Genomic DNA, 26,426 nt, shown 5'->3' with positions numbered 1-26,426 from the left:
ACATACTCACTGACATCTGTGTCACCCTGAATGCTTAGGGCATGGACTATTTTCTGGTATATCTACAAATTTCTGTTCCTATCAGTTGAGTAGAACTGAGTTTTCCTTGCTAAGAGTCATAAAGAGTTGTTTCAAGGAAGTAGAAATTGTTTTAGAGAACTTCTGTATTCAGATTAATTTGTCTTTTACCTTTCAATAATTAACTGTGTTAGTAATGATTAGGTGCAAATTGTAAGCATTTCATCTAATTGACTATAATTATATTTTCACCTAAGTTGGTATAATTACATTTATACAACTAAATCTTTTCCTTTGTTTTACTCTCTTGTGTTGTATGTAATTTGTATGAATGAGCTTATTTAAAACTTCTATATGTAAAAGTTTGTTGGAAGGAGGTTTGATCCCTAAAATTTTCTTAATGCATCTTTTAAAATTTAATCATCCTCTTAGAAATCATTAGTAGATAGGACTTTTACCAAAAGTGGTACTACAAAGAATATTTGACAAGTCTCCACCATTTAACTTTGTTTTGTAATTTTAAAGGGATGAAATAGTAAGTTTTAGATGAGAATTGAAAAAGAAAAAAATTTTAATGGGGATGATTGAACATTTGGATTATGTATTGATATAAACATAATAGTACCTACTATTTGACAGATACTACTCTAAGTGGTTTATATATTAATTCATATACCTCTCATAGTAAACTTTTGAAGTAGGTACTATTGTTGTCCTCATTTTCCAGAGGAAATTGTGGCACACAGGATGTTATATAATAGACCCAACAACAACCAGCCTACTGGCAGAACTAGATTAATCCCAGACAATCTGGCTCTAGAGTCTGTTCATGAAAAGGAATATAACAGTGTTAGAATTTATTTCAAATGCTGTTTATTTTGTAATTGTGATTTTACTCAATTGAATTGAATGGTTGCTAAACACATTTGTTTTTATCTCTTCTAGGAATGAAATTTAATGATTTTTCAACTCCACGTGCCTCACCCAGAATCTGTCTTTAAGGCATGGACTCTGTCTTCTTAGAGCCAACTTTGTGTAGCCCCTTTATAATTCAATTCTTTGTTATTAGGCTTTTGAACTTTTTCCTAAACATGAGTGGGGAACAAAGGTTGTCCTTGCGCTAACTTGCTGAGAAAAATAACTAGGCCCCCTTTTCAATAAAAACAGATGTTTTATGTACTTGAACTAGTTTATTGAGATAGTTTTTAGTTCAAGTTGACAAAGCTGCCTGTACCTGGGATTAAATGACAAAAGTGTCTTCACACAATCATCTGTTATTGGTAAAAGTGTAAAACTTTGGTAAAAGTGTAAAACTTTTGGAACTTACACTTCCAAAAATGTATTCTCCTTTATGGACTGTCTTAATCACAAGATCTCTTTATGTTCCCAGTGATATTTTAGTACTTTCTACCCACTGCTCTTATACCCTTACGTTGTTGTTTATGGACTAGCCTCCTATACTATGTGATCTTTTCCCTTCATTGTATTTCTAGGGCCTTAGCATATATAATTTTTAGCATATATAATATGAGGAATAGCCAGAGAAATTAGGGATACTTAGCCTATAAAAGAATATGTGAGAATTTGGGCAGTGGGGAGAACTCAAAGTATTTAAAGATTATCAGTTAAAAGAGAGATTCCATTTGATACATGGGGCCTCGGGAGGCAGGGGATAGAAATTAAAGGAAGACATGTTTTAGCATGTGCAATTTAGAGAAAGATAAAGTGCTTTATACTGGAGATAATATACAGTAGGCTTTTAATACATGGTAGCCTATTTTTTTCTTTTTCTTTTTTTTTAAATGAGGTATAATTTGCATACAATGAAGTACACAGCATATAATTCAGTGAATTTTTACATATATGTATGCCTATGTAAAAAATCAGAAAGGTAGGGAACATTTCCAGTCTTCCAAAAAGCTCACTCGTGCCCCTCCTATTATTTCCCCACAAATTTACCAGGATTCTGAGCTTTATAACCAGGGATTAGTTTTGCCTGGAAATTTACAGTTTGTATCCTTTGTGTCTACTTTTTTCGTTCATGTATTATGTCTGCAGGGATTATCCATGTTGTTGAAGGTAGCATTAGTTCTTTTTGTTTGTTGTTCTTTTTTCATTGATGTATAGGATTCTATTACATGAGTAGACTCTCCCCATATATACATACATCCCACCCCATTTATTTATCAATTCTATATAACTTCAGTAGATACTGTCAAATGGTTTTCTGAAGGGGTTATATGAATTTTACACTTTTATCAGCAATTAGTTTTTTCTCCATATCCATACAGTAGACTTAATATTTTTCATTTAAGAATCAAGGCTTAGATTTTCTTTTTATGTAAACACTGCCTATTCATTGTACACATTTTGAAAATAAAGAAAAATTTAAAGAATAAAAATTATTCATAGTCACACAACCAATGATAATGACTATTAACTTATATATTCTTCTAGTCTTCTGTGTAGATTTTAAAGTAAAATTAGAATCATATTAGGCGAACTTTTGTATCCTTTTTAAAAAACTTAATATATTGTGAGCATTTCCCATATATATTATAATTTCTTGTTTTAATGTTTTTCTCCATTTTTTAAAAACAATAATCATATTTGTATTAGAAAACATTTATCAGGTAGAGTTTTATATTTTTATATCAATGATAAAATCAGAATACTGTTTTGGAGCCTGTAGGAATTAAAAGAGGTTGAGAGAGAGGAGAATACAATTTAATATCTTTTCTCAAGGAAAATTAATGCTTAAACTTATAAATAGATCTAATTTTATTTCAAGCCACTGTGAGTCATTAGCTATCTCAAATAACATTTTATAAACTACTTCATAATACAGTAGAATTTTGATGTTCCTTGTTATTAGATAGCTGTGGTTCTCAAATCTCTCCTACCCTTTAACCACTGCTCCTTGAAAAACACAGTTCTTTTCCCAAGCAGTATATACTTAAACTTTATATGAATGTTGTTTATATATATTCATTTACCATTTGCTATGTGTAAAGTACTGTTTGGGCACTTTGGGATCTTGCCTTCAGATTGCCTGTAACTTGTTCCAAAGAGAAGAATCATGGATATATAAGAATGTTAAATATGTTAGGGAATTTTAGAGATATGTAACCCACCAGCTTCTCTCCTCCACTTGAAAGACAGAGCCCCAAAAGTTTAAATTACTTGTTCACAGCTATAAAATCTGTGGCAGAGCCAGAACTAGAGCCTACAGCCAAACACTTGTCAGTGTTTTTCCACTTTAGGTGTAAAGTACTTTGTCCTTAGTGCTTTTCTTGACACCAAATTTGTCATTTTTTTCCCCCCTAGGAAAAAGCTACTAAAACTGTTTTCTTTTGCTTCTGTGATAGATATAGGAAAATTGGTTTTATTTATACAGCAAGCACTTATTAAGTGACTAGAGTGTATGATATCCTGTTTCAGAGACTGCAAAATAGGAGAGAAATAGTTGCTGAAATAGGAACATCTGTGGATATGGTGTTAAGTGTGGAAGGAGCTTATTTTTTGGAATCTGAACATCTGTGATAGAATCTCAGCTCTATCATTTCCCATCTCTGTGGCTTATTCAGGCTACTTGATCTCTTTGAATCTTAGCTTTCTTGTTCATTTATTCATTTATTGAGCCCCTACCACATGCAAAGAATGGTAAAAGGTGCTGGGGATACAGCAAAATTCCCATTCTCATGAGGGATTTTGTGAGGATAATATATACAAATCAGTAAAATAGATAAAGCACCAATCATACTACTTGGCACAAAGTAAGCATTGAAAAAAGTTCCCTTCTTATTTACTATAGGCTGCGGTCCTCAAAATTTTTCATCTTAGGACCCCTTTATACTCTTAAAAATTATGAAGGACTTCAAAGAGCTTTGTTTCTGTGGGTTGTATATATTAATATTTACAGTACTAGAGGGTAAAACAGAGGACTCTATATATTCATTAATTCATTTTTAAATGAATTAAAGCAATACTTTACCCATGTTATATAAATGGCATTTTTTAATTAAAATAACTAATTCATTTACTCCTGAAATCTTGAATTTTATCATTGGCAACAAATACTGTTAGTTTTTTTGACAGACTTTGTTCATTTTCAAGAAAATTTCTGCCAACATCCAAGTTAGACTAACTATAGTTTGCCATTTAAGTAAAAATATATTCCATAATGGCCTATATGGGAAAAGAATTTTTAAAAAAGAGTGGATATATGTATAACAGATTCACTTTGCTGTACACCTGAAACTAACACAGCATTGTAAATCAACTATACCCCAATAAAAAATTTTTTAAAAAATGATGTTCCATGGAAAAAGTGGCTAGATCGGCTTGCAAATTAATTGCACAAGTGTTTTTCCTCAGGGCTGTCATTATATTTGGAAGAAATGCTTTATGCATGCTTCCTTATTCCACGGAGTATTTAAAAGATGTATATTGAAGAGTCAAAATTTAATAAAATTTATAGTTTTTACTGCATTGTCAAGGACATTCATAAGTAAAAATAGCTTGGGAAAGAAAAAAAACCTGTGAGTGCAGAGTGGTGAATACAAGGACAGTAAAGTGCTGTGGGGTGTTTTTTTTGGTTTTTTTTGCCACTGCCTTGATTTATTCTTAGACAGAAACATATTTACCACTAGTGCTTTTGCATCCTCAAGTGCACATGTCGACACAGTGAAAAGGGGAAGTACCATCTTAGTATTATTTTGAAAAGAGTTTTGACCTTGTCATCTCCCTGAAGGGATCCCACTCCCTGAACAGACCACAGTTTGGGAACCACTGCTATAGAGGATATTATTGGTACTTGTTTCCATGTTGACATGTACTTGTTTTCCTCATGGGGTTGGCATAAAAAGTCTAGTCACATACAGTACTGTTATATGGGTATCTAAGCAAGGACTATTAAAATTTAGGTAGTACCATTGGCCTACTTCATAGCAGTACAATCAAGATGGCAAGAGACTACCTTATAGAAAATATGTTATAAAAGCTTCAAAATAGGAATTTTATTCTGTTGATGTGTTGTTGGGAGTATTGATTCAAAATTTTTCTAATCCTGCTTTCTGTTTTGTTTTTAGGCTTGCATTGATGACAATGTTGATATGGTGAAGTTTCTGGTAGAAAATGGAGCAAATATTAATCAACCTGATAATGAAGGCTGGATACCACTACATGCAGCTGCTTCTTGTGGATATCTTGATATTGCAGAGTAAGCTAGTTCTGTGTTTGTTTTTATCCAAATACTATTTAGAGACTTGAGATTTTATAGAAATTATTGTTATAGATAAATGAGTGAACTCTTATATTACCTTAATTCATAAAAATAATTCTTCCCAGGAAAGAGAATAAGTAGATCATGGGAATCCAAATATTGTCTCTTGGTGTGAGATCATCTTCTTGTCTCCCTACCATCTTTGACTTTTGGTACTTTAAATTGATATGAGTAATTGTACACATTCTCCAGCCCCATCTCCTTTTCTTTTGAGTACATGTATTGTCAAATGATTCAAGGTTAGTATTTAGCAATCTAGTATATCCCTATGTAATCATGAATTGTTAGGGGAAATTAACAACGATTCTGAATTAGGTTACTTTGCTAAAGAAAGAATATGATACATAATTCTCCAATTATTCAGTATATTTATGCTTAGTTTTTATTAAGATTGTTTTCTAAAAACATGAAAATTTAGTGAAAAATAGTCATTGTATTCTTAACTACCTTTAATAGGGGAGTACTTTCTGAGAAAATTTGATTCTTGAAAAATTTAACAAGGAAGTATACATGTCCTGACAAAATAATTTTTTCATCAAATTATTTTTTCTTGTTGCTGTGTATCCAGCACCATAAACATTTTTATTGTCTATCTGCTCTCATCAAAGCTTATCAGCTAATAAATATTGAATAAATATGGTAGTCCTGCTCTGTGAATCTCTCTTAGTAAGTCTTCATAGTTTTATTTCTTTGTACATTTCATGCACACATACACTGCCTGCCCCCCCCCCAGCCCCCATGTGTATTGGAGATACAGTATACCAGTTTAAAGGAGAGGCAGTGTTTGGTGAAATGAAAAGTGCTCTGGGAATCAGAAAATCTGAGCTATTTGACTCTAACACTGACTGTGCTACACCTTTTGATAATTTGTTTCCTCTTTCTGGGCTTTGATTTCTTTATGTGTAAAATGAAGGATTCTTTTTGCCATTGTAAATCAACAGTGGTTATTCATAATTTTAATTGTGGTTCTCTTTATTCCTTTCTGTTCTTTTCATGCTCAACAAAGGGCTTGGATTTCATCTTCATAGAAAAAAATAGCTAAGGTGCATTTATCTTCAGCTGTCCTTAAATATTTGGTACTTAGGTTCTTAAGTCAACTAATGTGGATTATGAAGGCTTCCTCAACCACTCTCAAGGGGTATGACCTTGGGCAAGTTGCTTAACTTTTATAATCGTCAGCTTTCTCCTCTGTAGAATGGGAATAATATTTTCTAGGTTTGTTGTGAGGGTTAACTGAGATAACCCACCAAGTATAGTTCCTGGCACATAGGAAATACTCAGTATGTATTAACTTTTGACCATTTTTTTTTTTATCTTTTTGGGAAAATGAAAACCCAGCTTCTTTCTTCAGATGTGTAATCCTGTGTTTCCTTTCTAATTCATGCTTCTGAGTTTGAAAAGACAGTAATAATTGTCCTGAATAATTTCCTCTTGTAGACTTGATTAACAACCCATTGTGTCAGTTGGGATGATTTTAGATGCAAGGAACAGTATCAAACTTAAACTGACGTAAAGAGAAAGGGTACTTGTTGTACAGGATAATACATAGTTTAGAGGAAGGGCATTCAGGTTTATTTATTAAGCTGCTCAGTGCTGTCATCAGGGCTTGGAGTCTTCAGGTGTTTTCTTCTCCTGCCTTTCCCCAATATAGACTTTATTCTTAGCCTTGTCCCCTCCTGGTTACAAGATGATTGCCACAACTCCTGAATTGTGTTTTTACATATGCACATCCAAGAGCAAAATAAAAAGTGGTTGGGGAGTGGAAAGTATCTTCTCCATATTCTGTGACTGTCAAGGAGGGAAACCTTCCTTAGAGAGCCCTCTGACTATAGCAGATTTCCCCTTAAGGGACTTATGTTGGCCTGGGCTTGGTAATTTGCCCATGTCTTTGCTGGGAGAAGCAAGTATCTGGCATATTCAGTTTCTTTAATGCCAGGAAATAAGTGTGAGGAGGGTTGGGCAGTCTGTTGCAGGTGTTAATAGTTTCAGTAGAGTAACTACAACTTTTCTTCTTTTTGGAAGGTGGGATACGGAATATGTGTTTCATAGGACTTATACAAACAAAAATGACCTATTTTGACCAAGGTTGACTATAGTTTTGCTGATCTAACTACCTTTATATAGGCATTAATGGCTGTGGTATAACTGAAGTATAATTGACCCTTGAACAACACAGGTTTGAACTGCGTGGTTCCACTTACACATGGATTTTTTTGAACAGTAAATACTTCAGTACTACGTGATCTGCAGTTGGTTGAATCCGCTGTTGTGGAACCAGGAATACTGAGGAACCACAGGTACAGGGGGTCTGCTTATGTGGAGGGCCAACTATAAGTTATTCACAGATTTTTAACTGCAGGGAAAGTCAGCACCCCTGACCCTCATGTTGCTCAAAGGTCAACTATATTTAAATTTATAGTTTCTTTGAACAAAATTAAAATTAAAAGAATGATGACTTTTCCTTTTTTGCTCTTTCTGCCCTCTGAGATTCTTTTTTTTTAATAATGATAATATTTTTATAAAAGACCGTTCAACTCTCGTATATACTGGGCTATTTGTTAGGTGATGATTGCCTAAAACCCTTCTAAATGCATGATTATTTTCACCAGCATTATCTCTTTCAGTAATTAATTTCACTAATGAGTGAGAGAAGTTAATGAAATCCAAAATCCTAGTTTTCTTGGGTCTAGAAAACATATAGCATGGTGGCTTAAGAGGTAGGGTGAAAGATACCTCCCAAATCAGAGCATTTATAGGGTAAAGGAAGGCCCTATTAATAATGACGTAGAGACAACAGTTATAAACCATGGGGTCACTCTGCTAAGTGATGTATTTGGAGTTAAATTTGTTTGCAAATCCTGGTTCTGCCATTCTCTACCTTTGTAGAGAATGTAGATTAATATTATTTATAAAATGGGAATGATCTGCCTTCTTCCTAGCTCTTGTTTCTCATATTGCTTTCTACATTTTTTACTCTGTCAATATAGACTACTTTCAGTTCCCCAGCATTCCCTGCTGGTTCATATCATTGTGTCTTTGCTCATAGTGATTCATTTGCCTCATTTCTTTACTTGACCAGCTACTACCAGACTTCAGCAGTTTGTGTTAGAATCACTTCTTCCAGAAACCCTTCTAATGTTCCTGGCTGATTCATCATCATCTCTAACATATCAGTTGTTTACATGCTTCTTTACCAACTACATTTTGCACAGAATAGTACTAATTCAACCCTATTGAACTGAGAGGTGAAACAAAATGGTGAAGCACAGATGGTTCACTATGAGGATTTGTGGATGATTAGGTAGGATACAGCGAGTTCTAAATTTTTGACCTCTATTGGAGACAGTAGAACAAAGAATGTGAGGTTGCAGTTTAGTTTCTAGACAATTAACAATTTCACATCTTGTCTCTAGCCTAGCAAAAGCCAAGTGAATAGATGAATGATAGCTCTTCATATTCTGGCTCAATTTTCTCACATTTTCACCAAAATAATTACTTTCAACATCTCCCTGCTATGAATAAGGTAGAAGTCTTAGGGAAAACCAAAAAGAGAGATTGTTTAATAATGCCCCTTCACCAGAGTGGATTAGAGGAAGAATAAATGAAGTGAGTTTGGGGAGCATAGTGTTAATGGTCAGTATATGCATTGTTTTACTATTTACTGATGGGTCAGATATTGAAATGTACGCATTAACATTATTCTCTTCCTTTGGGGTGCTGAACTGACAGTGTTACACTCTGAATCATGTCCCCACAAAATTCATATGTTGAAGGCCTAAGCCCCAGAACCTTGGAATGTGACTGTATAGATGGAGATGATTAAATTAAAATGAGGCCCTTAGGGTGGGCCCTAATCCAATCTTACTGTATCTTTATAAGAGGAAATTTGGACACAAAAAGTGGCACCAGGGTCTTGCACACAGAGAGAAAAGACAACGTAAGGACACTGTTAGAAGGTGGCCATCTGTAAGCCAAGGAGAGAGGCCTCAGAAGAAACCAAACATGCCAACACCCTGATCTTGGTCTTCCAGCCTCTAGAACTATGAGAAAATAAATTTCTATTGTTTAAGCCACTTTGTCTATGGTATTTTGTTATGGTAATACTAGCAAACTAATATAGGCAGTATAAAATTCTCACTGTCACATCAAGGTATTCTTCCCTAAAAGTTGTAGTTGAATGTCATTGGGCTATGGACTAGAAGTAAAATTGGACATACTAGAACTATGACTTCTGGACATACTAGAATGATTATGGAGCCCAAGAAATTATGTATTCAATTTATTGTTCCAGTCTATAACGATCGGTTAATTATAACTCTAGCCATTAAGTATAACTGAATTATATATTTAAATTATGTGCAAAACATTGAAAACCAAGTCCTCTGACTTGACTTTCAATAACCAAGAAATAATAACAAATAAAATAAAGAAATAATAGATAAAAGAATAATGAGATGAAGAAATAATTAGATGAAGACAGGAGTTTTACGATGGCAGCATTTAAACTTTGTCTTTCTTTTTTATTAGCTGAAATATTTTTGTAAAGGAAACTGCCTCATATCTACTATTTGGTTACCCCTTGTACAAGTTTTATAGGAAAACAGGATATATTCTTTATTCTTTCCCTGCATATACTGATTTTTAAAATAATGAGTTGGTTTACTAGTTACCTTCAAAAAGGACTAATAGATTTTTTTGAGATCTAAATAACTTGAGCACATGCATTTAAATGTACTTGATGTATTTCAATCCATTGCAGTTATTGCCCTTATTGATTAGCAAATTGTACCATCTTTGGTCTACAAGAGTCTCTTCATGTTGGCTTCTGAGACCTTGGGACATGACCAAATAAAGTGACCTTTAAAAGCTTCCTTGCTCTTTAGTAGTATAAAAATGTTCCAGACTCATCTTTTATATTTCCTGCCCTGGGTCTAGAATTGCCATTTCTCTAAGGAAACCTGTTCCTTGTAATGGGTGCTAGAAGTGCTCATTGCTGCTGCATTGATCATTCTTTCAAATTCAAATTCAGCATCAGGGTGTCTTTCTTTAACCTCTTCTATCTTGTATCAATATTTCCTTTCTCCCCTACTTTGTTGCCAAGAACTGTAGAATTAAAATAACACATAATACTAATTTGCTTCATCATATATTACATATACATTAGATTGCTTATAACAGTACCACAATAATAATGATTACTGAAAGCAGTTTGAAGTTTGGGGTTTTGTTTTCGTTTTTTTGGCAGGGATGAGGGGGGTGACATTTCTTTTTGTCCTTATAGTATCCCACTTGGAATATACCATCAAATTACTGTGTGTGCTGAAGTCACTTGGAATAATTCTTTTCTGTGTGGTTATGCCACTAACTAGATATACCATTAAGTTCATTGTTTAAGTTTGTTTTTTGTTTAGTTTAATTTTGTTTTATAATTTACATAAAATACCAGGTTCTAACGGCAGTCCCTACTCTACCACCCTATTTCCTATGGGTAACATTTTAAAATTTTATATTTTATCCCAGTTTGTGTTTTAATGTAAGTATTATTCCCTCTTTGCAGATAAATGAAAGACTATCATACACTATTTCTCCAGTTTTCTTTTTTCACTTAACAGTCTATCCTGGAGACCACTATATAGTGGGTTATAGAGCTATTTCTCATTGTTCTCTTCAGGTGTAGTATTTAGTACTCTACTGTGCAGTGTCATTGTAGTTTATTCAGCTTGTCCTTCTTGATGGACCAGTGAATGTTATTTATTTGAATGACTGTAACTTTAGCCTTGGCATTGTCTTTATTTTTCACATAAACAAAAATTCCTATGACTTATAAGAATAAAAAAAAATTTTGTATTTGAATAATAAAACTTAAATGATTTGTTTTATTAACACTTTGGTTATTGATGTGGTTATAATCTCTTTTGTCTCTTTTAAATTTTGTCACTACATTTCTTTTTTAGCCTTCTGCCACAGATGTTTAAGGAATGCTTTTATCTTGAGTAGCTTTAGTGTTTGTATTAAACTTTTTCAATAGCAGAGAAAATTAGCCCTGTGTTAGGCTAGCATTATGTAGTTTTATAATATATAGAATGGAATGTTGATTAATTAGTACATTTAACATATTTTTCTTCACGTTTGGAGTAGTTTTGAAGACATTGCTGAAGATTTCATATCATTATAATATACTGGTAGTGACATTCAGTGACATCTTCATGGTCTTATTTACAGCATGGAAAAAGTTTCATTAGCTTTGTTATTTGATCATTAAAGAATCAGCTATTTAAGGATATAATTTTTAAAAATATTTGTGGTGGCTTATTTATGGCATGGCTTTTCTTCTTCACTATAACCTTTATTTCATAAACATACAACAGAATCCTCAAGATTTCTCTTGGCTTATCCTTTAGAATATATCCAGTATCTAACTGTTTCGTCACCTCTTTCATTTCTCCCTGATCCTGGACACTGTTCTTCACTGAAATTATTGCAGTTGGAGTCATTCTAACCATAACCATCCTTCCCCCATCTGTTTTCTGCACAGCAGCCAGAATGATCCTTTTAAAGTATTGCAAGTGGAATAACATCACATTTTAATTCAAAGCCCTTCACCCTCCAGTGGGTTTATAATGCATTTAGAAACCGGAGTTCTGGTGGCCTACAGGCTGTGGTTTGACCCTCTGTTACCTCTCTGTTGTCATTTTCTCCACATTCTCCAGGCTCTCTTTGTTAGCCAAACTGGTCCCCTTGCTGAGCCTTTAAACAAATTAAGCATCTTGCTTCATAGTCTGCACCTGCTGATTCCTCTGCCTGGAATTCAATAATGGTGTTATTTTTGGTAAAAGAATCAGAAATTCCTACCAATTTAAGAACTATATAAATTGCACCACCATGCCTATGAGAAACGTTACAATATTCCTAATATCAAGCTCAGAAATGAGACAACTCTATTTTAATCTTAACTCTGCTAATTAATTGCTATTAACTTTAGACAAATTACCAGCTTCTCTGAACCTCTGTTTCCTCATCTTTAAAATAGGAATGTTAACACTTATCCCTATTCTATAAGATTATTGTGAAGATTAGATGAGATAGTGTTTATAAGACACTTGGCACAATCTATGGCATATATTTAGTTATCAGTAAAGTTAGCTGAATTAGTAGTTGTTATTCATGATTCTATCTTTGGTCACTACTTTTAGTGAAAAATAGCTAAGCTCTTGGTTCTCCTGGATTATTTAATAAAGAAAACTATCATCTGATCATTTGGTCTTAGAGCAGACCTAGCTAGATGAGAGGAGCAGGAGAGAGTGAAGTAGTCATTTGTCCTATTTACTTTGATATGTGGGTATTTGAGCACCAAGAAGAGTTGGCAAATACATGCATTTCGGTTATTTACATATTTCTTGTCAAGAATGATACATAGTTAGTGTAAAGCAGACTATGTATTTTGGTTTTTTTGTTTTGGTTTGTTTTTTTTTTTTTTGCAGTACGCGGGCCTCTCACTGTTGTGGCCTCTCCCGTTGCGGAGCACAGGATCCGGACGCGCAGGCTCAGCGGCCATGGCTCACGGGCCCAGCCGCTCCGCGGCATGTGGGATCTTCCCAGACCGGGGCACAAACCCGTGTCCCCTGCATCGGCAGGCAGACTCTCAACCACTGCGCCACCAGGGAAGCCCCCTGGAGTCGTCGTTTTTTGAGGAGAGGAGTGTTAGTGGTATATGGAGAGAGTAACTGATAAGACAGGAAGAGGGAACTGAGACTACTGGTATATGGAGAGAGTAACTGATAAGACAGGAAGAGGGAACTGAGACTACAGCACAGAGGAATTTGTATGCCTTGCTAACTGACCTTTAGTGATGATGCGTTTTTAGGAACATGATGATCCTTCTCTGTATTTTAAGAAGACAATTCTTGACTGATTAGGGAGTTTGAACAGATTAGGGATTAGGGAGTTAGAGACAGGGCAGTGGCAGTGAGCTTGGAAGTGGGGCAGATCTGAAAGAAATTTGGAAAATAAAATTAATAAGGCTTGGTGTGATTCACTGGATCTAGATAGTAAGGTGGGAGGAAAAATCAAAGGTAGTTATAATGCTGATAATAGCTAGCATTTATTGAGTGCTTACTGTGTGCCAGTCACTGCTCTAAGTCCTTTAATATACATAATTTTGGTCATCCTAACAATTACATGAAAATATATTGCTGCCACCACCCCACAGGCCCAGATGCACAATTCCAAACCCTCAAAACTCTGAAAAATGACAAAATAAATTGTAAGTTTGGTGTAGGCTCATTTGGCAACTCACCATGACTTGAACTGATACGAGGCTATTTATAGTCTTTGTTTCTCCCCCACTTATTTTTTGCAAAAATATTAACATGTTTGGTTATGGAGTACTGCCTCAGACGCAATAAGGGTGTTGCATAATCTACAATATTGTATTTCTAAAATATGAAAAGTTTTGAGGGCTTCCCTGGAGGCGCAGTGGTTAGTAATCCACCTGCTGGTGCAGGGGACACAGGTTCGAGCCCTGGTCTGGGAAGATCCCACATGCCATGGAGCAACTAAGCCCATGAGCCACAACTACTGAGCCTGCGCTCTAGAGCCCGTGTGCCACAACTACTGAAGCCAACGTGCCTAGAGCCTGTGCTCCGCAACAAGAGAAGCCACTGCAGTGAGAAGCCCATGCACTGCAATGAAGAGTAGCCCCTGCCCGCCGCAACTAGAGAAAGCCCGCGCACAGCAACGAAGACCCAATGCAGCAATAAATAAATAAATAAATATTTACTTATTTCTTTATTTATTTTAAAAAAAGAAAAGTTTTGAAATTTGGGTTTGGATGAGTGATGGTTGGCCCGTATTATAATTCTTATTTTATAGGTGAGGAAACTGAGTCATAGAAATCACACGATAATTGGCAGAGCTAGGATTTGAACCTAGACAGTCTAACTTGTCAAGTCTGCACTTTAAGACACTACACCATTCTGCCTCCCTTTCTAGCCTTTGTAATTGAGAAAATGATGCCCTTTAACTTTAGTATTAAGGAATTAAAGAGCAAGATAGAGGGAAGCAGAGGAAATTCGAGTGTAGTGGAATGTGAATTTAAATAAGCCTAGTTTGAGATGCCAATTAAAAAGGTGCAATAGGAAGCCAGGACTTCTTTGGGTATGTTTATAATGCGTAAACTGAATTTCATCAAATCTAAGATGCCATCGTCGTAACACATTGTCATTATTTTATGTATCAATTTAAAAGGTTAAAAAAAAAAACCTGTAATACAGTGTGTGTGGTTTTTTGTTTTTAAGCATCTTGGGGTTTTTTTTCCCCACACACACAGTATCATTCTTTATCTAATTGTAGTGTCTTGGATGCAGCATTGCTTAAGAATGTTTTATTGTTGCCTTTGGGATTTTCTTCTAAGCCACTGATAGCATTCTGCAAGTGTTGTTCGTGGTGCTTTCTTGATCTTACTACAAGGTATCAGCAAAAAGTTTCAGACACCATCCAGGAAGACATTTTAAGTAACAGTTAAGCTCAGTAAATAAGGTATCAAAGGTATGAACGCACATAAATCAGTTGAAGTTGAAAACAATATGAATAGCTGTGACTGGGGTTACATGAAGACAGATGATGACAACCATATCGTGGCCATTGTCCATTGCTGAGACATCATTGATTGTAAGGTCAATAGATTGTAGAAGATTTCAGCAATATTAAAATTTGGGGAAAATGTATATCTTAGAATTATTACACAATGAGTAGGATTTTTGCCTCTGGGAATTGGGAGGTACAGTAATAAAGTAAGACAGTAGTGCATGTAATTGATTTTAATAAATAAATATGCATTTTCAGGAGCTAGTGCATGGTCAAAGAAGTATAGTCACTGCTCTGGGGAATAATTAAGAGAAATAAGAAATGCTGAAGACAGAACCTACAGAATTTCCTGTATTTAAAGGTGGTTTTGCAAAGAGAAGAGAGGAATTTAAATCCTTCTGCACATTTTGAATTTGTTTTTGTGTTTTGTTTTGTTTTGACAATCCGGGTGCCTAGATAACTGGAAAATAGAGCCCACTTTCACAGATAGATTCATTTTTCTCACACACAATAGCCTGGTCTTTGCTATCGGCATAATTAATTTTATCTGTAGCATAATTGTGAAACCACGATGTCAGAAATTTAGCACAGTATTTGGCAAGGTACATTAGTCCATGTTACTGGACTAGTAACAGGGTTTATATATAAAAATAATACTTCTACCTGTGGGATTTTGACAAAATGAAATTTTTTAAAAGGTTAAAATTGGTAATGTTATAAACATTACAATTTCCTGACAATTAAAAATGAGAATTTCTGCTTCTTGGAAAATAGAATAGATACGTTTTTCCTGTTTTTCCTCCTGCTGAATACAACTAAAAACCCTGAACATGATATATAAAATATACAAAGACTCTATAAGATAGAGAGAAGACAGAACAGCTACGGATCTCAGGATCCAAAGAATGACAGGAGTAAGTTTCTGGCTTTTCTCTTTGCCTCAGATATACCACACTTGGAACTGAGGAAGCTGATAACCCAGAAGCACCAATGGCCCCACACTGCCCCCCCAAAAAAGCCCCAACAAAACCCTAACCTCTTTAGCCAAATACTAGGAGAGGGGCACCCTAAAACCTTTAAAAAAAAAAATACTACTCCAGCCAAACACTGCAGAAAAAAACCTTGGTCCCACCCATACCCTCACTAGTAAAGGCCAGGTAGGGAGCGTAGACTTCCAACATTACCAGGCTATCATGAGGTATCCTAGCACCTCTGCTGTCATGATGTCAGATTAGGCCAGATACAGAACCTGCCGAGATTTTCATCCCCATCGGATAGTTAACTAGCCCTACCCTAACTGGCACTGGAGACCACGTGGGAAGCCTGGACTTACACCCCCACCTGGCAGTAAAAAGGAGCTCCTACTCCTCCCCACTGGGGTGGAGTCAGAAGAAGCCTGGTAGAGAGTAAATACTTTCACCACCACCCATCAGTAAAGAGGCCTAACTCTTTCTCCCCTTATGGTGTCAGTGGAGGCCACATAGGGTGTAGTAGTGAGGCACCCATAGCCTCCTTAGCCAGGGAGGTATCAGTGAAGGCTTGGTGAGGAGTCAGAAGTAACAAGGAGCTGTTGCATCGCTAGTGTCAATGGTGGCTGAGTGGGGAACCTGAACTTCTACCCCTACCTTGTAATAATGAGATGGCATCTCCCCATCTTTTCTGCTAGAGCAGGGCCAAATATAGTCAGCTAACATAGAAGATTTAAGCACAATCTAGAGTCTCATAATATAATGCCCAGAGTGTTCCAGTTTCAATTGAAAATCAGTTGTCATATCAAGGAACATCTCAAATTGAATGAAAAAGACAATAGGGGGCTTCCCTGGTGGTGCAGTGGTTGAGAGTCTGCCTGCCGATGCAGGGGACATGGGTTCGTGCCCTGGTCCGGGAGAATCCCACATGCCGCGGAGTGGCTGGGCCCGTGAGCCATGGCCGCTGAGCCTGCGTGTCCAGATCCTGTGCTCCGCAACGGGAGAGACCACAACAGTGAGAGGCCCGCGTACCGCAAAAAAAAAAAAAAAAAAAAAAATAGGGACCAGCATTAAGATTACAGAGATATTAATCTTAAAATTATTTGACAGAGATTATAGAGTGGCTATCACAGAAATGCTTCAACAACCAATTACAAGTATGCTTCAAACAAATGAAAAAAAGTCTCAGCCAAAAAAAGTCTGCAAAGAAATAGAAGATATGAAGGGGAACCAAATGGGAATTTTGGAACTGAAAAATCCAGTAACCAAAATCAATAGCAGATAGACTCAGCAGCAGAATGGAGGGGATAGAAGAAAGAATTGGTGAGCTGAAAAACAGAACAACAGAAATTACCAAATCTGGGCAACAGAGAGAAAATAGACTAAAATAAAATGAACAGAGCCTCAGGGGCCTGTGGGAGTATACCAGAGAGCTAACATTTTTGCCATTGGAGTCCCAGAAGAAGAGAAAGAGGGCATGGCTGGAAAAGTATTTAAAGAAATAATAAATGATGGCTAAAAACTTACTCAAACTTGGCAAAAGATATAAACCTACAGATTCCAGAAGTTTAGCAGATTCCAAACAGGATAAACCAAAGCAGTTCTGAAAACAAAAGACAAAGTAAAAATCTTGAAGGCAATGAGAAAGGAACTACTATAACATTGGGGCAGGGGGCATTGCATTAAAGCAGACTTCTCATCAGAAACATGGAGACCAGAAGGAAGTGGCGCAACATTTGTCAGGTGCTGAAGGAAAGAACTGTTATTTTAAAGAAAACTTTCAAAAGTTCCAGGTCAGAACTTTTGTTTGGATTCTTACTGTTATAGTTACTTTCAACTGTTTTTTATTGTGATATAGAACTTCAAATATGAAATAGGAAAGTGCATTCCCACTAAAGATGCATAAGGTTATTTACACTGATTTTATGTTGCTCAGAGGCTTCCAAAAGAAAATAGCATTCATTTACTTATTTTAATATATATTTTAATATATTTAATTAATGTATTTATTTTTGGCTGCTTTGGGTCTTTGTTGCTGCATGTGGGCTTTCTCTAGTTGTGGCGAGTGGGGCTACTCTTTGTTGCAGTACGCAAGCTTCTCATTGCGGTGGCTTCTCTTGTTGCGGAGCACGGCCTGTGTAGGTGTGTGGGCTTCAGTAGTTATGGCACGCAGGCTAAGTAGTTGTGGCTCATGGGCTCTAGGGTACAGGCTCAGTAGTTGTGGCACACGGGCTTAGTTGCGCCGCGGCATGTGGGATATTCCTGGGCCAGGGATCAAACCTGTGTCCCCTGCATTGGCAGGCAGATTCTTAACCACTGTGCCACCAAGGAAGTCTGCATTTATTTTTGAAGTTAATAGTACAATGTTCTCTTACCCATCTTTGAAAAGTTCAGGTAGCTTAGTTTTCATAATTTCTGTCTCATTGGATGGCTTTGAGTAATTCATTTGAATTTTCAAGAAACAACTATTTCAGTGGTTTTCTGACTTTGTGGGGTTTTTTTTTATTGTGGTAAAAACATAATATTAAATATATCATCTTGGCCACTTTAAAGTGTATGGTTTAATAGTGTTAACCATATTCACATTGTTTTGCAGCAGATCTCTAGGATTTTTCATCTTGTGCTACTAAAACTACCTGGTAAACACTAATTTCCCCTCCCCACTCCCCTAGCCCTTGGTAACCACCTTTCTATTTGCTGTTTTTATGATTTTGACAACTTCAGACACTTCATATGAGTGGAGTCATATAGCATTTGGCCTTTTGTGACTGGCTTATTTTGCTTGCCATAATGGCCTTGAGATTCACCTGTATGACAGAACTTCTTTTTTAAGGCTGCACTGACGTTTCGAATTTTAAAAATTCATGTATTGAATACATGAAAAATCCATGTATTGGTTAAAACAACTTGATACTAGTTTTTCTACAGTAAATAAAACAATGTACATTAAGTTTGAACACTAAATATATTCAGCTCTTGCTGATGAAATTTCTTTGTCTCTTTGATTACTATGTTCTCATTAGCTTCTAATTTAAAGACAAGGGCTTTAATTAAAACATCAAATTTTTAAAATGAACTATTTCTCCTCCTCAGTCTCTTCTGTGGTTTGGCTTTTGACAAAACTCAGAATCCAAGATAATTATGAGACTGTCAAATTTGTCTGCTGAATTCAGTTAACATTGAATCATTCTAACCCAGATAGAATCCTATCCATCTAATATACCACATCCAAGTTGCACCCGATAATTTGGTTAACAAGTTTTACACCTTTTATTAGATTTTTAAATTCACACATATGCAAATAATTTTGTAGAAATCCATTTGGATCATGTCTTGAATTTGAGGTTTATTAATTATCCAAAATTATTTATTGACTCCAAGCTGTAGGTTATTATAAATCTCAGTAAACCTGGCAGTTTACCATTTTTCACTTAAGTAATTTATAACGATTTTCATCATTCAATAGGTGGCATCTCCTATGTTGACCTCTTTTGTATTGCTTAAGGACATCATTAACCATTGTTAAGCAAATAAAAGCCTGCCCCCCCCCTTTTTTTTTTTTTAAACCCTGAAGCATTCAAAAAAGTTACCCATCTGAAAAACAGCCTAATATTCTGACTTTCAGTTTGGGACTCCTGTGTGAAATCTTCATAGTTCCCCCCCCCCCAAAGAAATCTTACAGTAAATATAGTGTATTTTTCCTAATCAGCAGTCCCATGAGCTGCTTTTAATACCCCAGCCGTTTTTGTTCTGAAGGAAATCTGACCATCTGTTTTCAGTATCTCCAAGGGTTCCACAAAGTGAGTTTCTGGTATTCCAGATAGCCTGTATTTTGTTTCACATTATCTTAAATATTGCTTTCTAAGTGTGATGATTTTACATGATGTGATAACAGATAGAATTTAATTTTATTTTTAGACATTAACTCATTTAAACATAACACAGCCCTGTAAGTTACCTATAAGCTAGGTTTCAAATGTTTTAAGTTGATGAATATCACACAGCTGTCAAGAAACAGAGGTGGGAACCAAACCCAAAGTCCGCAGAATTTAAATGTTTATGCTTTTTTTCACCCAACCAACCTTTGAATGGTTTTTTGAGATTATTCATGGTAAATAAGAATTAATGCCATGGGGTTTTATTTATTTATTTTATTTACATTTGCAAATAATAGTTCTTGAGTCATGGAGAGGTTTGTGAATTGTATGCATACATATTTATACCTAAACTTTTGGCTCAGGGATTGCTCCAGGCCCTACTTCCTGCCAGCAGTTTTCGGAACTTTACTCTTGTTAGTTTCTCTTAACATCCTTCCTGTTTATATAAATCTTTGGATTGTCTCATTTTGGCTTTGACCTGTTATTTCCTTGAGACTCTGCTTCCTTCTGCTAGCACTGCAGCCACTCTGAGGTCTTCCTTTTATTCTGTCTTTACATCCTGTGAATGATTTCTAATACCTAAGCAAAATATACGTGGTTTTATGTAAATATCTCTGATTGTTTGAGATTTTGCCTAGCAGAATACCTACATATTCCCCTGGAGCATAGCACAGGTTCTACTCCAATAATATCTTTTTTTTTTTTGGCTCCAGATTCATTTATTTATTTATTTGTAGTATATAAATGTTCTTCATTAGTTTTATATTACATTTTTTAAAACTGTGAAACAGAAAAAGTTTCTTCAATTCAAATATGACTTCTGTTTGTAGAAGTCCCCGTGAAGATCATAAAAATTGTTTTGCACAAGGAGAAATGTTTATAACATATTATTAATTGTAAAAATACCAGGCTACAAAATGGCATGGTAGCCATTTTTGTGGTCTAATATACATACACAAAATAAACTTGCTGCAGAAAACTAGGATAACAAAAAAATCCCCACCCCCACGAAAACCCCAACTAATACAAATCCCTCCTAATGTGGGACTTCCCTGGTGGTCCAGTGGTTAAGACTTTACAATTCCACTGCAGGTGACGCGGGTTTGATCCCTGGTCCGGGAACTGAGATCCTACATGCCGCACAGTATGGCTAAAAAATAAAATTAAAAAAGCAAATTCCTCCTAATGCTACCTCTGTTAACTTTATAGTGTATATTCTTTCCTTTTTCTATCTTTCTCTTTCTATGTGTGTGTGTCTTGTAAAAGTTACATCTCCACACAGATATCAATAGCTAGTCGGTAAAGTCCTTCTTAAAGCAAAAGATTGACAGACCTGACTTCATACAACCTTTAAATTTCATTCAAATACAAAATGCTGTAAGAAAAGGTTTGCTTTTTTTTTAATGTGGTGACAATATGGAAAAAATATTTGCAGCACATCTATTTGTCAGAAGGAGGGAATAACTTATTTTTTTGTGTATCATTTATTAGTACCACCGTCCATCTATCACAGACAAGTCAAGAACTTCAGTGTATCATAGACACCTTCCTCGCCCTCGCTTCTCATATCCAGCTGATCTCTAGTATCTCCTAGATATCTCTGGAATTTATCCATTTCCTCCATCAAATTCAAGCTTCCAACATAATTTTTGTCTACTGCTGCAGTAGCTCATTAGCTGGTCTGACTACTTTCATTCTTTCTCCATTCTCATTTATTTTCCATACTTCACAAAAGTGATCTCTTTGAAACACATAGTTGATCATTTACAGATCTTACAACATAAACATTCACTGACTTTGGGGTGTACCTGACATATTATATAGAGATTGATTCTTTCATTTACTCTCAGGAGAATGAACCAAACCCTTGTCTAGCCATACACACTTCCTGTCACAGGTTTTTGGTGCCTTTTGTTCTCTCTCCTGGAACATACTCTCCTTCCATTGTGTTTGCTAGTACCTATATATTGTTCAGAGAATCCTTTTCTGACCTTACTAAATCAAATTATTCTGTTATACACTTGTAGACATAACTCACTGTTATAAGACATCAAAGTTTTACATGTATTTAGGGAATTAATCTAGCTCTCTTTCTAGATTATAAGATCTTTGAGAGGAAGATCTGCATTTGTTTTTGCTTACTATTATATGCCTGACATGTAACATAGTGGTAGATACATAGTAGACACCTGTCTCAGTCAGCTTTGGCTGCTGTAAGAAAATGCCATAAACTGGGATGCTTAAACAACAGACATTTGTTTCTCACAGTTCTGGAGACTAGACAGTTCAAGATCAAGGTGCTGGCTAATTCTGTGTCTGGTGAGGGCTCTTTTCCTGACTTGCAGATGGCTGCCATCTTGCTGTGCCCTCCATGCAGAGAGACAGTGAGCTCTATTCTCTTCCTCTTTAAAAACATTAATCCCATCATGGATTCTCCAACCTCTACCTCCCCAAAACCCTACCTCCTAATAGCATCATATTGGTGGTTTGGGGTTTCAACATGAATTTTGGAGGAGCACAAAACCATTCAATCTGTAACAACACCCCATAAGTATTTGTTGAGTTAAGGCACACATTAAAAATATAAGCAAAAGAAGTAAATAAAAAGTTCACAAAAGGAGAAAATACAAATGCTAGTGAACATATCCAGATTTTTTTTCAAACTCGTGTGTAATCAGAAAAGAAAACAATGATAAGATGCTTTATTCTCATCACGTTGAGAAAAATTTTAAAGATTGATAATGTCAAATGTCCATTTAAGAACAAATCCATTAGGAGGATGGCATTAAATAAAAGTATGATCCAGCCATATTGTGGAATATTTTTCAGCTATTAGAAGGCAAGTGTTGCACTCCAGTACATTTAAAGTAATCCCATTAATTTTTGTTTTACAAAAAGAACCTCAAAAGTGACTGTATATATTTCTTTATAGACACACATATAAATTCATAGCAAAGGTACCAGAAAGATATTTGCCATGCTGTTGATAGTGTTTATCTCTGGGGAGGGAACATGACAACAGAAGGAGAGATACAAGGGAGTTTTTTCTTTTTTTCTTCTTTTTTTAAAACTCTGAGGGCTTTTTGTCCTTCACTGTTTTGATAATGCGAATATTGTCATGTAGCCTGTAAAAATATATATATACAAATAAGAGATTGATTAGGAACATCGGAAAAAAGGGAGCCATTCTTTATATATAGAAAAGTAAAATCAGGGATGCCAAAAGAACATGGCTTAATCTGGAACTACAAACAGTTCCATATTGTTGGAGTCTAAAGTGTGGTACAAGAAGGAAGAGGAATGAGGCTGAAAAGAAGACAAAACCAGATCCGTAAGGGCCATGTAGGTATGTTTTCTCCTAGCATGGACAATCATTCAAAGAATTTTAAGTTGGAAATTGACTCTGGTTGTGTTAAATAGGTGATTCTGGGAGATGTGCAGGTGGCATAGTGAAAGAGATTAGCAACCATTTTGTATCTGGATCCCTTTGTCAGGTCTGATGAAGCCTGTGAATATGTTCTTAGTATTGTGTTTTGGATGTATAAAATAAAATACTGAGTACAAAGTATGTATGTGCTTCTTTAGTAACACATTAAATAAAAAGACTCAGTAGTTGGTCTAATAATTACCTTAATTTCAAAATAGTGATGAACATACACAGTATTTTAATATATCTGTATCAGCTGAATGACCTTCTGAATTATGCCCATGAGCCCAAAGTTAAGAACTATTGCTTATGGCATGAGACTGGGAGCATGAAGTTCAGTTAGGAAACTAGTCAATATGGAGATAATGAAAAATCTTAATGGAGACAGTCTGAAATAATCCTATGGAAGACTTTGTAATTATTTTAAAATAACATTTTTGTTTTAGTTAATGTGTGTACATTATAGAAAAATTTTAGGAAATATAAAATTTTAAAAAGGAAAGAAAACATGCTTTATGTTAGTTTCTTAAAACTTAAATAATACCTATGCTATCCTTGGTTTTTATTGCTGCTCTTGCATAGGAGCTTGCCTCATTAGCTATGCATTCAGTCTTATTTTGATGATACCGTCATTGCTTAATTCTCTTCCCTTTAATTTTACAGGTTTTTGATTGGTCAGGGAGCACATGTAGGAGCTGTCAACAGTGAAGGAGACACACCTTTAGATATTGCTGAGGAGGAGGCAATGGAAGAGCTACTTCAAAATGAAGTTAATCGGCAAGGTAATGTAACCAACCTAGATGTAAAATATGTTTAAAACTGTTTTGTAAAGAACATGATACTTGACTTTTTCAGTAAATGATTGTTGACATTGAAGGGCAATCTTAATTTGAGTGGAAAAAAAATCAGTTTACCTAACAGTATGTGAAGTAAGGTTCTACTTGAAAAAATATATGATTCTTAACTCTACGTCTTTTTAATGTTTTTAAAGTTGAAAGAAGTATCATGAGTGGTAGGGTAAGGCATAAAATTATCTGTCAATAAAAGCTTTGGAGAGAAGTAAAACAGGCAAAGGGGATAAGGAAGTGTATGGGGTGAATGAGACACATTACAAATTTAAAGAGTGGTCAAGAAGTTGTCACTGATAAGGTGGTATTTAAGCTAAGGTCTTACTGGGGTGATGGAATGAATCATGTAGGTCTGGGGAAAGAACATTGCAAACAGAGGAAGCAATGAATTCAAGGATGGGAGGGTGCCTGGTGTTTGCAGAGAAGCAGCGAGTGTGACCAGTATGACTGAAGCAGGCAGAACAAGGAAGAGGCTGGAAGGAGATGAGGTCAGAGAAGTAGCAGTGGACCATATCACATAGGGCCTTGTGGTCTATTGGAAGGATTTTAGCTTTTAATCTGAGTGAAACAGTGAGCTAGTGGAGGGATTGAGATAGAGGAGTGACATGATCTGACTTGCTTTAGAAAGGATCTCTGGGGCTATTGTGTTGAGAATAGATTATAGGAAGGTAAGGGCAGAAGTAGGAGAATGGCAAGGGCAGGAGCAGGGTGGTAGTAGACAAAGTGATGAGAAAAGATTGGATTTTAGATATATTTTGAAGGTTTGGCCAAGAAGATTATTGAGTGATTAAAACTACAGTGTGTAAGAAAGAAGAAGGCAGGGAAGATTCTAAGATTTTTGGTTTGAGCCACTAGATGGGTGAAGTTTTTATGAGAGGTGTGAATGTTGTGGGAAAAGTAAGTTTTGTAGGGAGAGTTTAGGGGTTCATTTTTCAGACATGTTAAGTTTGTTTTGCCTATTAGGTATCCAAGCAGTTGAATATGTCAATAGAGAGAGGTACAAGCTGGAGATGTAAATTTGGGAGATGTCAATTTATAGATGAGGAATGATTGCTTATGGGTAGAATTTCTTTCAGGAGTAATGAGTGTTCTAAAACTGTTTGTGATGGTGGTTGCACAGCTCTGCGAATTTACTGAAACCACTGAATTGTATACTTTAAATAATATGTGAATTATATCTCAATAAATATAAAGCTGTATAATACCGCTATTCCTCTTCTGGGCATATAACCAAAGAATTAAAAGGAAGGTTTCAGAGAGATTTTTGTACACCCATGTTTATAGCATTATTCACAATAACTAAAAGATGGAAGAAAACCAAGTGTTCATCAATGGATGAATGAATAAACAAAATGTAGTATATACTTACAGAAAATGCTGCTCAGCATTAAGAAGGAAATTCTGACGTATGCTACAGCCTGGATGAACCTTGAGAACATTATGCTATGTGAAGTAAGCCAGTCACAAAAAGGCAAATACTGTATGATTCCACTTACCATGAGGTACCTCAAGTACTCAAAATCATAGAGAAAGTGGAATGATGGTTGTCAGGAGCTAGGAGGAAGTGGGAATGGGGACTTGTTTAATTAGCATAGCATTTCAGTTTTGCAAAATGATAAGAGTTCTAGACATTGAGCAACAGTGTAAATGTACTTAACACTACTGAACTGTCTACTTAAAATGGTTATTAAGATAGTAAATTTTGTTATGCATATTTTACTACAACTTAAAAAAACTAATATATATATATTATATATATAATATACAACTTTAAAAAACATATATATATACACACACACATATATATAAATTACTGTGTGATTTCCACTATATTATGTCTAGGCAGTGATTAAATGGGTATTATCAGAAGAGAACTGTGTTTTCCTAAGGTATGGGATATTGGTTCAGAAGGTTGACTCCAGCTAAAATGTGGTTCATCAGGAAATAAAAGCAGAGAAATAGAAGCTAAGTCAGTTCCTTGAAAAGAGATTTTTATTCCTTGGGATTAGGAAAATTCATGACTACCTGGTTGTTAAAAAAAAAATCTTAGGCACTGAAACTGAAGAAGTATTTAAATGCCTAAATAGAGTTGAGGCATTGTAACAAGTGGCTGAAGGTACCTGGAGCTCAGGAGAAACAAGGCACACATTAGGAAAGTAGTCATAACTGGAACTTGGATAGATACACAGAAGAGCTTTTAACAGCTGTGTCCTAAGCAAGCAATTTTGGAGTAATGGGATCTTCAAGACTTGAAGAAGCTGGAAGAATGGGTATAAAGCATCAACCTGGATGAAGAGTCCCTTATCTGTCCAGCTTGCCCTGGTGAGTGCCCAGATAGATAGCAACAATATTGTTTAATAGTAGTTAGCAATTATTATGAACTGGGAAAGGGATGGATATGTACTGGAAACTTCTTGT

The 26,426-nt window shown here is 35.5% G+C and overlaps 1 protein-coding gene across 5 annotated transcripts in view; it reads left to right on the top strand.

The window, feature by feature from the left end:
* PPP1R12A (protein phosphatase 1 regulatory subunit 12A) overlaps window positions 1–26,426 on the top strand; it is a 148,941-nt gene that overhangs the window by 52,357 nt on the left and 70,158 nt on the right. For 4 of the 5 annotated variants that reach the window (XM_029205988.1, XM_029205986.1, XM_029205991.1 and 1 more), the window contains exons 2-3: window positions 5,109–5,239; window positions 23,824–23,942. In XM_029205988.1, coding sequence (XP_029061821.1) covers window positions 5,109–5,239; window positions 23,824–23,942 — 250 coding nt within the window. Of the gene's footprint in view, window positions 1–1,004; window positions 1,021–5,108; window positions 5,240–23,823; window positions 23,943–26,426 lie in introns of those variants that run through there. The other variant, XM_029205990.1, reaches the window with a different exon arrangement.

This window comes from Monodon monoceros, unplaced genomic scaffold (genome assembly GCF_005190385.1).
Source record: "Monodon monoceros isolate NGI ecotype Baffin Bay Population unplaced genomic scaffold, NGI_Narwhal_1 Super_Scaffold_6, whole genome shotgun sequence".
In the NCBI taxonomy this organism is placed as follows: Eukaryota; Metazoa; Chordata; class Mammalia; order Artiodactyla; family Monodontidae; genus Monodon; species Monodon monoceros.
The sequence above is the reverse complement of the archived record's forward strand: the minus strand, read 5'-3'. Positions and strand labels throughout refer to the sequence as shown.